The 17,833-nt window shown below is 40.1% G+C and overlaps 1 protein-coding gene across 1 annotated transcript in view; it reads left to right on the top strand.

The window, feature by feature from the left end:
- Positions 1-17,833, top strand: part of sntg2 (syntrophin, gamma 2) — a 357,280-nt gene that overhangs the window by 283,959 nt on the left and 55,488 nt on the right. The window contains exons 14-17 of the mRNA XM_072549107.1: positions 3,141-3,270; positions 6,647-6,685; positions 11,202-11,318; positions 17,198-17,269. Of these exons, the coding sequence (XP_072405208.1) occupies positions 3,141-3,270; positions 6,647-6,685; positions 11,202-11,318; positions 17,198-17,269 (358 nt within the window). The remainder of the gene's footprint in view (positions 1-3,140; positions 3,271-6,646; positions 6,686-11,201; positions 11,319-17,197; positions 17,270-17,833) is intronic.

The raw sequence follows: 17,833 nt of genomic DNA on the forward strand, positions 1-17,833 counted from the left end.
AATCTGAAGATTGTAAGTTCAAATTGTAGATTAACAATACAAGCACAAAATCCCAGCTGTCAGCCCAGGGAAATCGTGAGGGAATTCTGCACCGCTGGGCTGTGTTAAATTGAAGTCCTGTCAGCGATCCCAAATGACTGTAAAGGAACAGTACCATGATTAGAAGAAGTGTGTGCATGTTTTCCCAAGTGTCCTAGATGATATTTTTGTTCAAATAACAGAACTAAAATTGCTTATCTGGATGCAATCACATTGTATTTTTTTGGCCCTCAGTGTATGCAAATTGGCTGCTTAACTTCCAACATTACAATATTCGAGTCATAGAGATGTACAGCACAGAAACAGACCTTTTGGTCCCAACCATCTATGCTGACCAGATACCACCAATTCCTTTTTGCCAGGACTTGGCCAATATCCCTCTAAACCCTTCCTATTCAGATATCCATCCAGATGCTTTTTAAATACTGTAATTGTACTAACCTCCACCACTTCCTCTAGCAGCTCATTCCATATACACTCCACCCTCTGTGTGAAAAAGCTGTCCCTTGGGTCCTTTTAAATCTTTCCCCTCTCACCTTAAACTCTGTACTCTCCCACCCCAGAGAAAAGATCTTGTCTATTTTCCTATCCGTGCCCCTCATGATTTTATAAACCTCCATATAGCACCGTTTCAAAACACTTGATATCCTGTTAAGTGTTTTGGATGCTGGAATAGGGAAATAAATGCAGCCACTCATTTTCGCGAGAGCCCTGCGTACATCTTTGAGCAGACCCCAGTTCTGTTATGCTGAATGTGTGTTACACTAGTCACAGTATACAAGAACCCACAATACCCTGGTTGCTTAGTATAACTGCAATTCAAGGAGAACTTCCTTTACAATATAGAAAGAAACAAAATTGAATTTCAGAAAGACTTTTCATTGTTATGTAGGAAATTGTTAACTCTCAAATGGGAGTTTAATGGGATGTAAAAAGGTAAAAACAATAACTGCAGATGCTGGAAACCAGATTCTGGATTAGTGGTGCTGGAAGAGCACAACAGTTCAGGCAGCATCCAAGGAGCAGCAAAATCGACGTTTCGGGCAAAAGCCCTTCATCAGGAAAAAGGGATGTTTAATGGGATGTTCAAGCTGATCCCTCAGGAATTGAAGACCAAGGGAAAGTCTATTTAAACCCCATCAGAAACTGGCACCCAGAGACATCTCAACAGCTTTGGACTTGGAAGATCTTGATAACCAGAGACCACCTGACTGGCACTTCGACATGTTGCAAAGCAAGTGGTTTGGGAAGGAAGGAAGGCTGGGACAGAATGGGCACAAAATGTATTTGTGGGGCCCACAGGAGCACCCCAACTTCCACACTCGTACATTGGTGGGCTTTGGTTTCTGTAAGGTGTTGAGGGCTGCCAACTTTATAGGCCTACCATTTTTTTGTAAAAGATTTTGTTGAAAAGATTTGCTTATCAGCTATTTTTAGATAAATATACAAATGAATGGCATTCATTTGGGAAGTCAGGGCACTACAAGTATGGACATCAAGTAACTAAAGTTTGACAGAAATCATGTGATATCTCCATGAATCCATCCAACCAAAGTTATCACCGCTCCCCTACTTTCACTAGGCTGTTACAGTAACATTGGACACAATTGTAATAAGAGGATCTGGTCTGTTTTGAAGATATGGCTCTCTCCTGAGTTGCTGGTGTTTGCTCAACTGTTCTGGGAATAGATGAGCAACATGGAATGTGTGTTTAGTGTGAAAAGTGATGGCTTATTCATTTTATGACCTCTTTTAACTTTTGTGATAAATGTGTTAATTTGGGATCAAGTCTTATGATAGACTGATAATATGCTATTGTTAGTTATGTTGGTTAACGTCGCTAATTGTTTTCATGAATGCACTTCTGAGTGATAATTAGAGTTAATTAGAAGTTTTATAATGAAACTAATAATTTGTTCTGACATGGTTTGTGCATTTTTAAAAAATATTTTAGTTGTAAAAATTTCAATTAACTAGCCAGTTTGATTTTATTTACAATAGAGAAACTTCTCTCATAAAGTTTTGGACAATTTATCGGATGAGATGCTTAGTATGACATTGAGATATTTCACCATTTATTGAGAATTCATTTCTCAAATAATGACAGGTTTGGCGCAAAAGTTAGATTCAGTGAGAAGTGGATGCTTATGTGTTTGTCTATGGCAATACAAAACTCAGTCAAGTGCTCAACTGTGCTACAGGATTTATCACATTCTAATCAAAGGGTGTGATTTTGACATTTTAGATTTATTAAATAAAGTAGGTCTGAAGAATCTTCTTAAACTTCTGATGAGTTTAAAAATCTGATGAGTTCATTATTTTACATTTGAAAATTAAGTACAGTAACTAAATTAATTGTATTCAGTTCTCTGAGACAGGTTTTGGATTTTGAACCTTTTTCCAGACACTTGCACAGATGATGGATACTTACACTTCTGAGGGATTGCTGTTGGAGGTTCTGTCACAGATGGATTAAACAATGCTACACTATGTCTTTAAAAAGGACAGGGGAGTTCCACTAGTGTCGTGGCCTATACCTAGTCATTTATTTAATTGCTGTTTGTGAGAATTACTGTGTAAGATTAATTACCATGTGGACTAGGAGAAAGTGAGGAATACAGATGCTGGAGAACAGAGTCAAAAAGTGTGTTGCTGGAAAAGCACAGTAGATCAGGTAGCATCAGAGGAGCAGGAGAATCAACGATTCTAGCATGGACCCTTGAAACAAAAAGCTCATTCCTGATGAATGGCTTACACCTGAAATGTCAATTCTCTGGCTCTTCGGATGCTGCCTGAACTCCTGTGATTTTCCAGCACCGCACTTTCGATTCCTAATGACCATATGTCCCACTTTACAGAAGTGAGTGAACTATAACAAGTGTCTTTAACAGCTATAAAGCACTTTGGGGTATTTTTGCCATTTTTTCAATGAGAAGGTAATCAAATATTAATAGTTATGTTTTCCAGTTCCATTACAAATAATGTGAGAATTTATGCTTTTGCATTTCAGATGTAGCTTCACCTTTTGCTCCTGTGAAAGAAACTACCTGATTTTTTTGACTGTTTTGTTGAATGCTTTCAAAACTTTTGTCTTGCTTTAGGCCTAACACATTTGAGATTGTTGCACTGGATGGAGTGAGCACTGGAATTTTACAATTCTACACTGCCCAAGAGAGTGCTGACTGGGTGCGGGCAATATCAACCAATATTAATGATTTGACCCTGCAAAATGTAAGTCTCTTGGCTGAAAGAAGTAGACAGCTTTACTGTAAATAATAATATAAATGTATGATCTCAGATATAAAATATATTTAAGCTCTTCTTGCTTGGACAAACTAGAGTAAAGCTTGCTTCTGGAAATCTAGATACACTCTTTGACCTAATCCTAGAACTGTAATTAAAGAGAAAGAAATGTATTTTATACCAGTGGTGTTGATTTAGGAAGACTAATCATCTGCATTTCCAGTTTAGCTTTGTCAAAAATCAATTTTAGAATTGGTCCCTTGCAAGGGACAATCAAAAAATTTGGTCTTTTGTAAAATAATTGACACACTGAGAATAAATATAAAATAACTTGCATGACCAAGATAAGTTTTCAAAAACATTGAAGAAAATTGCAAGTGGTGAAGAAGCCGCAGAAAAGAATTCCTCAAGGTCGCCACTTCTTTGCCGTACACCCAGTGCATTGTGTCTCAAAGCTTTTTGCCCTTACTTATTCTGCACTTTCATCACACATTCTAATTATTCACATAAAAAGACATATAATCATTAACATGCCTTCTATTTTCCTCCAGTTTTTCTTCCATTTTTGTTACTGATTCGCTTTTTGACATTTTCTTCAATTGAGCTTTCTGTAATCTTGGATGGAAGAGAAATTGTGCAGGATAGATGCCCACTGACAATGAATATATATACCAAGGATTTAAAATAGTTTAAATAAAGCTACAAGAAAGGTGGACAAACCAATCTTGAATTCTATTGTCTGGGTAGCATTCAGACTGATGGATGCTTGTCTGGTAAATCTATTGCATCTGCTGTTATATCTGATACATGATGGGCCTAGTTGATCAGATGAGTCTCTGGACAGCCTGGTGGCTCTGTTCAGTTTGGTGTTTCTATTTGGCTTTGTGGATTTAGAAGATCTTGTCTGATTTGGCTTAAGAGTTTCCAGTTTCAAGACCACTACTTCCATACTTACACTGCCTTCCCAGACCATCCATAACCTCATCACCTCAGGGGATCTCCCATCCACCGCTTCCAACCTCATAGTCCCACAACCCCGCACTGCCCGTTTCAACCTCCTGCCCAAAATCCACAAACCTGACTGCCCCAGCCGACCCATTGTCTCAGCCTGCTCCTGCCCTACCGAACTCATCTCTGCATATCTCGACACGGTCCTGTCCCCCTTAGTCCAAGAACTCCCCACCTACGTTCGGGACAGCACCCACGCCCTCCTCCACCTCCATGATTTTCGCTTCCCCGGTCCCCAACGCCTTATCTTCACCATGGGCATTCCGTCCCTGTATACCTCCATCCCCCATCACGAAGGACTCAAAGCCCTCAGCTTCTTCCTTTCCCACCATACCAACCAGTAACCTTCCATTGACACCCTCCTTCGACTGACTGAACTGGTCCTCACTCTGAACAACTTCTCTTTCCAATCCTCCCACTTCCTCCAAAACAAAGGAGTAGCCATGGGCACCAACATGGGCCCCAGCTATGCCTGCCTCTTTGAAGGATATGTGGAACAGTCCATCTTCCGCAGCTACACTGGCACCAACCCCCACCTTTTTCCTCCGCTACATCGATGACTGTATCAGCGCTGCCTCGTGCTCCCACGAGGAGGTTGAACAGTTCATCCACTTTACCAACACCTTCCACCCCGACCTCAAATTTACCTGGACTGTCTCAGACTCCTCCCTCCCCTTCCTAGACCTCTCCATTTCTATCTCGGGCAACCGAATCAACTCGGACATTTACTATAAACCAACCAATTCCCACAGCTACCTAGAATACACCTCCTCCCACCCTGCCCCCTGTAAAAATGCCATCCCATATTCCCAATTCCTTCGTCTCTGCCGCGTCTGCTCCCAGGAGGACCAGTTCCAATACTGAACAACCCAGATGGCCTCCTTCTTCAAAGACCGCAATTTCCCCCTACACGTGATCGACGATGCTCTCCACCACATCTCTTCCACTTCCCGCTCCTCCGTCCTTGAGCCCCGCCCCTCCAATTTCCACCAGGACAGAACCCCACTGGTCCTCACCTACCACCCCACCAACCTCCATATACATCGTATCATCCGTCGTCATTTCCGCCACCTCCAAACGGACCCCACCACCAGGGATATATTTCCTACCCTCCCCTATCAGCATTCTGAAAAGACCACTCCCTCCATGACTCCCTCGTCAGGTCCACACCCCCCACCAACCCAACCTCCACTCCCGGCACCTTCCCCTGCAACCGCAAGAAATGCAAAACTTGCGCCCACACCTTCCCCCTTACTTCCCTCCAAGGCCCCAAGGGATCCTTCCATATCCGCCACAAATTCACCTGCACCTTCACACACATCATTTACTGCATCCGCTTCACCCGATGTGGCCTCCTCTATATTGGGGATACAGGCCGCCTACTTGCGGAACGTTTCAGAGAACACCTCTGGGACACCCAGGCCAACCAACCCAACCACCCCGTGGCTCAACACTTCAATTCCCCCTCCCACTCCACCAAGGACATGCAGGTCCTTGGACTCCTCCATCGCCAGACCATAGCAACACAACGGCTGGAGGAAGAGCGCCTCCTCTTCCGCCTAGGAACCCTCAAACCACAAGGGATGAACTCAGATTTCTCCAGTTTCCTTATTTCCCCTCCCCCCACCTTGTCTCAGTCCCAAACCTCAAACTCAGCACCACCTTCCTAACCTGCAATCTTCTTCCTGACCTCTTCCCCCCCCCCCCCCCCCCCCCCCACCCCCACTCCGGCCTATCACCCTCACCTTAATCTCCTTCCACCTATTGCATATCCAACGCCCCTCCCCCAAGTCCCTCCTCCCTACCTTTTATCTTAGCCTGCTTGGCACACTTTCCTCATTCCTGAAGAAGGGCTCCTGCCCAAAACATCGATTCTCCTGTTCCTTGGATGCTGCCTGACCTGCTGCGCTTTTCCAGCAACACATTTTCAGCTCTGATCTCCAGCATCTGCAGTCCTCACTTTCTCCCATCATTAAGGTAATCCAAGCATTTTTGTCTTTAGTCTTGAGCATTGTTGTGCTTTGCCTTAAAAACTCAATAAAATGTCAAAGACCAGATTGAAAGTTAGGGATTACTGTTGATGATTTTGCTGCGCTAATATGTTAACTTTGTCCTGGGCTAAATTAACAGAAAGTTTAATCAATTTAATATATACAGGCAACTTCTCAAGTAATGGAGAAAGGAATATAATAGCAGTACATAAAACATGTGTGCAATAAAATGGCGATATCAAACTTTACAAACTTTTCCAGTTGATCAAAAATGGAGTTTGGGAAATATTTTGAGAAATGTTTTGATGTAACTTGAATATATCAGTATTAATGATTCTTTTCCATATATTATTTTAAATGTACAGATGAAAATGGCCAATAAATGCTGTCCTTCAAATGATCAGGTAGGATGCCTCTCCTTTGGAGAAAAAGTCATATATGTCATGAAAACATGTCTCCGTGTAAGAAATATATTTTCTCCATCAGAACTAAAGGAGTGAAAAGGATGTAAAGAGTTGCTAGCTGATAAGAACAATGTGATGGCAAAATCTATTACATAATTGTGACCAAATGAAGGGTAGCTGGAATTTGAACATGTGTGCAGGTTAAATTTAAAGGAATTGTATGTGCATTATTTAGTATTTGCACTCATAACAAACCTTGTTTAATAATATTAAGACTTCAATCATGTTTGAGATGAAGAATTTGAAAGGTATTATTGCTGTCACTTCCTTGGTTATTGAGATCTGTATCATGGCTACTCATTTGGAAGCACTAATTTATTTATTTTATTGTGTTTACATATTTTATAATTAATGGCTATCTATCACCAGGGGTGTTTTAATGAATTCACACACTTTATCTTTCTTTTAAAATCCATACTGCAAATTGCAAACAGCGCTCAAATAAAGGGAAACTGCATTTGTTCTAGTCTGATATATTGTATTTGTTTCTTAAGGTAATCTACTTATTTTTCACGGGGAGTTAAACAGTAGTTTGTTTGGCATTGTGGACTTAAATAAATAAAATAAAGACACAGCAGTTCAAAAACTGCTCAAAAGTATTGTGAAATACGTTTCATCCTAATGTATAGCAGCAGATTTTTATTTGTCTCTTACATTTCTGATCTCTAATCTCTCATTTATACAAAAATTCACTTTCTGTTATCACTTGTTTTCCAGTGGAGTTCTGGATAAGACTGGTACTTACAAAACATAAAATAAATTGATACCCTTCAGTCAATTGTCAGATTCAAACATAGACTGGAACAATAAAATAGAGAATTGATACAAAAGTCTATCGCTGAACAAGATACCCAGTAGATAAATAAGGGAATTTAAGCTAAAATTTATCTTTTATAAATTATCTTGCTGCATAATTTAGTCAATTAGAAACATAATAATACTGAATGCCATCTTGGCTGATAAAATTATTGTAGGTCCAAAAGTTGCCAATGATGTTTATAACAGTGATTACCATAATCAGGCAAAAAATATATTAGAGAAGCACTTTCGTCAACTTTAGGAATAGCTTTCCATCAAACTTTATCTTGACACTTGAACCTTAATTGTTTCTTATCCATTACTTTACTTTGCTTTAGGTAACATAACTTCCTCATGTCTATTTCCTGGAATAGGTCTTCATTCCCTGAACTTTCTCTGCATGATTTGATACTTTATTCCACAATTTCACTCCTCTTTCTCCTCAAGAAAATATTGACTTCCAATATCACCAAATGACTGTTAGCAATTGACCATGGTCGCATTGACACAATCTACCCGTCTTTTAAAGTTCCGATCATTAGCAGGGCCTTAGTTGAGTTTGTCTTACTGGACCAGAAGTATTGCCAATTATTATTCTAATTACCATTGGATGTCAAGGGTCTTCCAGGTCTGAAGTACAATATTACCACAAACATTGCTATCTTGAACATTTCGCTGGTTTCTTCTAGTTATTTGTTATTCTATTGACCATTGACGGCACAGCTTAGACCAAAACCTTATAGTTATACTTGTTTACATTCTAACTTTTTGAAAATTATGGATCCAAATTTTCCCATCCAACAAAGTTTGTTATAGTATATTCTCAAAGTGAAAAATCTCTTGCCATCTCCTCATAGGGCGGCACAGTGGCTCAGTGGTTAGCACTGCTGCCTCACAGCATCAGGGATCCGGGTTTGATTCCAGCCTCGGGCAACTTTCTGTGTGGAGTTTGCACATTCTCCCTGTGTCTGCGTGGGTTTCCTCCAGGTACTCCAGTTTCCTCCCGTTTCCTCCCACAATCCAAAGATGTGCATGTTAGGTGAATTGACCACACTAAATTGTCCACAGTGTTTAGGGATGTGTAGGCTAGGTGCATTCATCAGGGGTAACTGTAGAGCAAGAGGGTAGGGGAATGGCTACTCTTCGGTGGGTCAGTGTAGACTTGTTGCATTGAAGGGCCTGTTTTCACACTGCAGTGATTCTGTGATTTGCTGTAACACCTATATCCAGTTATTTAGAGGCTAAATAAATGTGAATCAGTGTATGACGGTTTGGCAATTCTTATTTGCATTTGCAGAAATGGCCAAAATGGAGGCTAAGATAAAAAATATTGTCAGAGAATTGCTATGGTGCTTCTTTTCGTCTCCACAAAAACAGACAATTAAGTTACACAAAGCTAGCTGCCATGTAAAACATTTCATTCCTGGTCTGTATGTCATCTTATCATCAATACTGCTATGCTCCACTTATTTGCATGTTAGTCAGACATCCAAGAGTAATGACTTGGAAAGTTTTAGTACCCTTCAAACTATCTATCTTTACACTCGGAGAATGAGGTCAGCTTCATATCACGATGTTGTGACCTAATTGAAGTTAACATTCTTCCAAAAAATCAAAGGAATATTCAGAATATTAAATGGAAAATGTAGAACAAGCAAAGGCCATTTGATCCTTTTTTCCAGAGGTTCCACTAAATGAGAGAGGCAGAAAAAAATTTCTAAGGGGATAAAATTGTGGATTTTGGTCTGGATTTTAATATCTTGTCGAAGTTTCAGTTCGTTATTACATCTGTACCATTTAATCAGTTTTATTCATTAGTTGATACCTTCATGGTCTTGTCATATCCCATAAATTTTCTTACCTGCTGTGCTTATGCATATCTCTATAAATTGCTGTCACATTACCCATATTTTTTACCCTGGTCTTTATTAAAGGGATTAATGAACATTAATCAACATTCAACTGCACTTTTCCTTAGAACTCTGTTGCACACAATCTGTGGAATTCTAATCCAGACTCTTTGTTGGAGACTTGTTAATTTTGGACAAGTATCCTTTGTCTCTGTGAGTAGTGTCAAAGTCACATAACCTGTTTGCTAGTAAAGTATCATTGAATTTTAAAACTTTTTCTCCAGTAAAACAAGCTCCACTTTCCATATGTATCTCCACAATTTACAGCCCCATTTCGAAAAGGATCACCTTCAATCTTCTTGAGATTGCAAACAACATTCTTCATATGAGTTCAGAACTGGATGTAATTGAAAGTGACATCTTTTGAAAAAGTTCTACAATGAAAGAAGCTCCGAAATGTGTGATTTCGATTTAAAGTATTGCTGGCCAGAGAAGAAACGTAAAACCAGAAGAATTTATTAAATATCATTTTTCTGACTGGTACTGAGTCAGATCTTTCCTTCTGTTGGAGACTTCCAGCAACATCATTTGACTAACAATAGCTCAGAATGATTTGATTATGAATAGCCCATTAAGCTAAATTGTTCAACCCAGCAAACAATATTGAAACTCTAGTTATGCACATCCCCAGCCTATCGTGTGGTTTTCAGTGTCCCTCCATGTCCAGAGCTATTGCCAAACCAGTGTGGTAACTGCTAGCAGTATGAACAGCCTGAATGATTAGATTAGATTAGATTACTTACAGTGTGGAAACAGGCCCTTTGGCCCAACAAGTCCACATCGACCCGTCGAAACGCAACCCATCCAAACCCATTCCCCTACATTTACCCCTTCACCTAACACTATGGGCAATTTAGCGTGGCCAATTCACCTAACCTTTTGGACTGTGGGAGGAAACCGGAGAATAACCCGGAGGAAACCCATGCAGACACGGGAAGAATGTATAAACTCAGCCTGAGGCAGAATTGAAGCCGGGTTTCTGACGCAGTGAGGCAACAGTGCTAACCACTGAGCCACCGTGCCGAGGCTCTTGTTTCCAACAGAATCACAGCATTATATAATATAATGAAAATCCCATGAGGTTACTGTTTTCACTTAGTAATTTTGAGTAAACATCACTTTAAAAGTGCCCACTCTTCCTTTGTGAAAAATATCTGCAATTTATGTAAACGTGAAATGAGTGATACGTGAAATCACCAGTTGCTATAACCTTCAATCTACAAATATTGGATGGCCAAAATATATATGAGTTTATTCATTTCAGAATTTGTATCTCTATCTCAAAACAACAAGGAAAACTAAGTCATTCTTTGCTGCGATAGCTTTCTGACTGTAGCTTTTAAAATATCCTAAAGTTGCTGGCTAGTCTCTCTTTTATGCATAAAGCAAAAAATTAAATGTAAAGTGACATTGAACCTGCAATGCTGCGCATTCTGTGAGTAAGCTGCCAATTCTGAAGAATATTTTGAGCTTGCTGAGCCTATCCTTGTTGTGCCTTTGCAGCAATGGAGGCTGTCATTCTAAATTGGATTCAAATCCTCATAATTCCACACCGAACACTTTTAAGTGTTGATACCTCGATAATCCAGTTGAGCAATTTCCTACCTGATTCAGACATTATGACTGCACAGAGTCCTTGAGGAGGTTTCATTACAAAATTAATGACTTTGTGTGCAAGAATCATAAAAAAAAACTGTGTTTTGATTTTGAGGATTGACTTTTCAATTTTCTAAGGTTTTCCTCTGCAGATAATTCACATGGGGTGGGTGAGTGAGAAGCTGCTAGGAGCTGAATCCAATCAGCTTTACAAGTGCAAGTTTCTGGGACTGAAAGGTTCTTCTCTACACATATTCAATGCTCCACCGGTAAGAGGCTGAAACTTTTTAATATTGTGCAGATTTTTCTTCTTTTAGCTCGTTACTTTGCTCCTGGGTTTTATTTAGAATAATTAACCCACCTTAAAATTAAGGGAGTACATGTTAAGTGTTCCTAATATTTCTCACCATGTTCCCATATATGGTAAGCTTAACTTCCAGGCATTTAACACCACAGTGTTAGGGTACACCATTTATTTGTTCGGTCAGTGGTCTGGTTGCAAATTTAAGTAGTGTAGCAGAATATCAAACAACTCAAAAACAATTGAATCGGATTAGATGTTTGCACTATCCGTGTCCATTTAGATGTCAAAAACAGAAATTGTTGGAAACTAGGTCTTGAAAAGCAAGTCTGGCAGTATTTGTGGAGAGAAAACAGAATTAAAATTTCAGATCTATTAAGCTGTCTTCGGAGGATTTTTTTTCATCCAGTTAGATGTCATTGCTCATCTTTGACTCAGAAGATGGTGACTTCAAGGTTACAACTGAATGTATAATTTAGGTTAGCACTTCAATGAAGCAAATAAAGAGTGTTGCATTGTCAAAGCAGTAATCATTGGATGTTATGGATATAAAATACCTCATAGCATTATTTTGAACCAAAAAACTCTCTGGTGTCCTGACCAATATTTATCTGTTCAACAAATATCAATAAAATCAGATTATCTGATCATTTAATCTCATTTCTGTTTATGGAATCTTGATGAGCACATATTGGCTGTCAAGGTTTCCAATGTTCCAAATCAATAACTACCACTCCAGAATGCTTCTTTGATATATGTTTGTTATCTCCTGGTGACACAGAAAGTTGTAGTTAGAACATTTAAAAGACATCTGGTTGCGTATATGAATGGGAAGGGTCCAGAGGGATATGGGCCAAATGCTGGCAAATGGGATCGATTAATTTTGGATATCTGGTCAGCATGGACAAGTTGGACCAAAGAGTCTGCATGATTAATTTATTCCATTTGTTCAGAATCACGTGATTTTTGTAAGGTAATAGAAAGCAAAGTACTGCATTTGCTACAGATCTGGAACAAAATCAATAATTTCTGCAGTGTCCGTGGGAAGAAAACAGAGGTAATGTTTAGAGTCAAGTAATTCTTCATCAGAACTGTTATCAGCCGGGAAAATATGGTATTTATTGCTGAAGTTGGATTAGGAGGGGAAGGGGAGAGGTGAGCTGGCAAGTGGAGACAGAACTCAGTGAGAGAAATGTGAAAGGGATAGGCAAATGCAGAGATAATGGATAGCATATCAGAGTAGGAAAAAAGCTGAATAATTGAGAATCAGAGCTAAGAGTAGGAAAAAATAGGTGAGCTATACTGAAAGCAACCCATACAATGTAATCTGTAAACAAAATATGCTGGAGATCACAGTGGGTCAGGCAGTATCAGTGGATAGAAAGCCAGGTAACCTCAGCCTCAGGTCTGATAAAGAGTCATCTAGACCTGAAACATCAGCTTACTTTCTCTCCATGGATGCTGCCTGACCCACTGTGATCTCTAACATCTTTTGTTTTCAGTACAGATTTCAGCATCTGCATTAATTTGTACCTCCAGATACTGTGATAATGGGCCCAAGAATACATGAGAATGGGCTACTGTACCAAAAACACATCTTTTCCTCAACTTTTGTAACCATAGTTTGTACAAGTTTAAACATTTTCTCACTGGCCTTTAGATTATGACTAGGATTTTCCACAGCACAGCCTGCATTGGCTTCTGATGTCTTTTTTTTAAAACCAACATTTTCTAGTGGAATTACTTATCTCACTCTTCTTTTTCTTTTTCTCTTTGAAATTTAAATTCCACTTCTGTTTGCTCTCTTTCTTTGTCTTTCTCTTTTCTCTGCCATCAAATATCATAAATTCAGTTTGTTTTTTTAGTCTCAATATCAAATTCTATTCTTTTCAAACCCATTCTGTCTCAAGCTGGTACATTCTTCCCTCACAGCGTAGAGCTGTACAGCATAGAAACAGACTGTTCAGTCTAACTCATCCATTCTAACCAAATATCCTACATTAATGTATTCCCATTTGCCAGCACTTGGCCCATGTCCCTCTAAACCTTTTCTATCCATATACCCATCCAGATGTCTGTTAATATTGCAATTGTACCAGCCTCCACCACTTCCTCTGGCAGCTCATTCCATACATGCACCACTCTCTGTGTGAAAACATTGTTCCTCAGATCCCTTTTATAAATCTTTTGCCTCTCACCTTAAATCTATGTTCTCTGGTTTTGGACACCTCTAACCTGGGAAAAAAAGACCTTGGCTATTCACTCTATCCATGCCCCTCATGATTTTATAAACCTCTATAAGGTCATCTCTCATCCAGAAAAAAAAAGTCCCAACCTATTCAGCCTCTCCCTTTAGCTCAGACCCTCCAATCCCAGCAACTTCCTTGTAATTCTTTTTGAGTCCTTTCAAGTTTCACAACAACTGTCCTATAGCAGAGAGGCCAGAATTCAATGCAGAATTCCAAAACTGGCCTAACCTACAGCTGCAATATGCCAACCCAACTCCTAACTCCATGAACTGACCAATGAAAACAAGTGTACGAAATGCCGCCTTCACTACCTTGGTCGTATGTGACTCCACCTTCAACGAATTATGCACCTGCATCCCAAGGTCACTTTGTTCGGCAATACTCCCCAGTGCATAAGTCCTGCCTTATCAATTTTACATTGTCCTTCTTCCAAAATATCTTGACCATGAACCCAAAACTTTGTCATGACTCACTCGGATAGTGTGCTTGAAATTGAATTAGAATTAGAATCCTTACAGTGTGGAAACAGGCCATTTGGCCCAACAAGTCCTCACCAACCCTCCAAATAGTATCCCAGCCAGACCCATTCCCTCACTATTCAGCATTACCCCAGACTAATGCACCTAATCTACACATCGCTGAACACCATGGGCAAATTAGCATGGCCAATTCACCTAACCTGCACATCTTTGGATTGTGGGAGGAAACACACGCAGACACAGGGAGAATGTGCAAACTCCACACAGTCAGGCACCCGAGGCGGGAATCTAATCCTGATCCCTGGTGCTGTGAGGCAACAGTGCTAACCACTTAGCCACTGTGCTGCACCTTCCTTATCCTGGAGTCACCAAGAATATGAAGATTTAATCAAACTGCCAAATTTGTTTCTGAATGAGTGTTATGCAGGATGAAAACAAACCACAACAACATCCTTCAGTAAAAGTAAAAATCAGTAGGTTTATTGGAACCAGCTTAACTTCAGTAAGAACAATAAAATGAAAGAATGTATAACATTTGCATCTGAAACTTCACCTTTTTTAAAATTCTCACACACAAAACTCATAATGAGTAGAGGGAAAAGAAATAGCTGAAAATGTGTTGCTGGAAAAGCGCAGCAGGTCAGGCAGCATCCAAGGAACAGGAGAATCGAGGTTTCGGGCATCAGCCCTTCTTCAGGATTCCTGAAGAAGGGCTGATGCCCGAAACGTTGATTCTCCTGCTCCTTGGATGCTGCCTGACCTGCTGCGCTTTTCCAGCAACACATTTTCAGCTCTGATCTCCAGCATCTGCTGTCCTCACTTTCTCCTCGAGGGAAAAGAAATAGTCAGCCAAATACAGTTCTTTCCTGGCAATCCAAAACACAAAGCTGGATGGAGTGTTTCACAATCTTGGTGATTCTTCAATGATGGCTCGATGTTGTCTGCACACTGACGATCAGTCTTCAGTTCAGTGGTTAATTAGTTGGATTCAGGGCCTGTCTTTTTCCATTGGATTTTAGAATTTTATATTTCTTCTACTCCGAATGTAATTTTTCTGATCTTTTGACAGACAATTAGAAAGTGTAACTCCCCAGGTAAGAGTGAAAGAGAGGGTTGAAATAACTCTGCAGAAGCTGGCATCCTGTCACCCAAATCATGCTTATTTACTTGTGGAGAGTCTGTGAAACTGGCCCAGACCCCTCGGAGACAGCTGTCAGAATGAACAGGATGTCTGACACTGCTGTTCTTATCTGTCAGCCTGGGCTCCCTGATTGGGGCAGTAGATTAGATTAATTACAGGGTGGAAACTGGCCCTTCGGCCCAACAAGTCCACACCGCCCCGCCGAAGCACAACCCACCCATACCCCTACGTCTACCCCTTACCTAACACTACGGGCAATTTAGCACGGCCAACTCACCCGACCTGCACATCTCTGGAGAGATGGGAGGAAACCGGAGCACCCGGAGGAAACCCACGCAGACATGGGGAGAGTGTGCATACTCCACACAGAGAGTCGCCTGAGGTGGGAATTGAACCCGGGTCTCTGGCGCTGTGAGGCAGCAGTGCTAACCACTGTGCCACCGTGCTGCCGACGAGGTACATCTGGTCCAATCAGGGATGTCATCTCTGAGGTCCACCTGGATGACCGCTTTACAATCATTACAAGATAGTTGCAACCTGCTTCGGGAGGTTTCCTCGCTTCTTTGTTTTCATTCCTCTATCAGATTCTGTGTCAAACTGCAGCCTGACCAATCAGAGGCTTGTTGTGGTTCTGATCGCCGAGCTGGGAATTTGTCTTGCAAACGTTTCGTCCCCTGTCTAGGTGACATCCTCAGTGCTTGGGAGCCTCCTGTGAAGCGCTTCTGTGGTGTTTCCTCCGGCATTTATAGTGGTTTCAATCAGAGGCTTGTTTCTATTGCTAAGCTCTTCGTGACCCCTATAACAAATGAAACTAGTTCATCTGGACTCAAATTAATATTGCTTGTTTTTACAAATTGTGGAAAATTTCATCCACATTCTTCTCGTTTTGAAAAAGTAATGTCCATTTTACTCATTTCTAAGCCATTGTTCAAAAATAGGAATACATGGACTCTTACAAAGATAATGTACTAAAACATCAAGGAGCAGAGATGATTCTCATCAATGAGCAATTGGGTTCTAGAATGTGGTGTCTGTAGGGGTGGTGGAAACAGTTTTAGGGAAATTGGTACACATTAAACAAAGATACAAATTAAGGTCAAGGGGAACTAACAGGAGTTTGGGACACAGTGGAGAGCACTGTGTAGGACAGCCACTGTAGGACAACTCAAAATGAATTAACAAATCACAAAACCACACCTATTTAGCATCAACTTCTTCAGTTTGAATACTTTCGAAGCCCCAGCCTTTTCCCATTAAATCAAAGCCAGCTACAATTGTGCTACTTATTGACCAGAAGCACTGGGGTATTGTATGAATGACACTTTATCTGCTGATGTACTCACAACCCAATAATTCACCATCCTGGCTACTTTGAATGGTTGGTATGGCTACTTGCATATCAGAATCATTTGTTGGCCAGGACAACCAAGATGGGTTAAATAACATCTTTCTGTATCAAATATTTTCTAAGTTAAAAATCACACAACACCAGGTTATAGTCCAACAAGTTTATTTGGAAGCACTAGCTTTTGGAGCGCTGCTCCTTCATCAGGTGACTGATTTTTAATTTTGTACACCCCAGTCCAACACCGGCACCTCCAAATCAAAACATTTTCTAAGTTTCTATCTTTTCAACCTCGCTTAATATCCTCTAACCCTATTCACAATTCTACACTGGCACCCTATTCACTGCATTTGATTTTTCTCCCATTGCTACTGTGTCCAGCAGATTGAAAGTATTGAATTAATCATGTTACTTGGTGACAGACTTGCTACAAAACGTCAATGGTTAATTTAGGGCCCAAAATACAAATCGTGATAAAATGCATCCGATTTAAGAGTTGAATTTAAAAGTTACTCAGTCTGCAACAAGTCAGTTTTTAAATTGCATAGCACTAACTGGATAATTCACAATAATAACTGAGCCATAATTTTGTCCACGACATTATAATTTTAACAGTTTTTTTTATTTTTATAGGTCAGCATTCGTGACTGGCTGTGGGCTGAAAAAATCTACAACCTCTGTGAGATTCTTTGTAAAGTTCACAAGGTAACTCTCTTTGTCTGGCAATGAAATCAAACTATTCAGGCAAAAATGCAGAGCATTGAATAACAGGCTGAAATTTATATCTCAGATGATTTAGACATATATTGTGAGCAGCAATCGAAATATGAAAATTAGAAGGTTTCATGTTTTGGCTGTTCAGTTGCTGTAGTTTTACTTCTGAGTCACAAGGTCACAGGATCAGTGATCCAGGTTTGAACACCACTCCGACGGTGTTGCATTGTTGGAGGTGCTATTGTATTGATGAAAGTTTAAACTACTTATTTGCTCTCGCTATTAAAATCTTTAGTTTTGAGATGGTGGGTTACCATTTTATAAGAAGATGATGAAATTGTTTAAAAGATCAAAATTGATGACATTTTGGAGACCGAATGATGTACATGGGAGCTTCTATCTCTGTGATTATCCATGTACTACATTTAGGCATTTTATGCAATTGCAGCCATACTTTGTCCAATGTTGAAAAAAAAAGGCTTTTCCTTGATAAAGAAACCCAAGTACTATTTTGCTCAACTCATTGGATTGTTTTTAATGAAAGAGCTCAGGCAG

The sequence above is a fragment of the Chiloscyllium punctatum genome, chromosome 3 (assembly GCF_047496795.1).
Source record: "Chiloscyllium punctatum isolate Juve2018m chromosome 3, sChiPun1.3, whole genome shotgun sequence".
In the NCBI taxonomy this organism is placed as follows: Eukaryota; Metazoa; Chordata; class Chondrichthyes; order Orectolobiformes; family Hemiscylliidae; genus Chiloscyllium; species Chiloscyllium punctatum.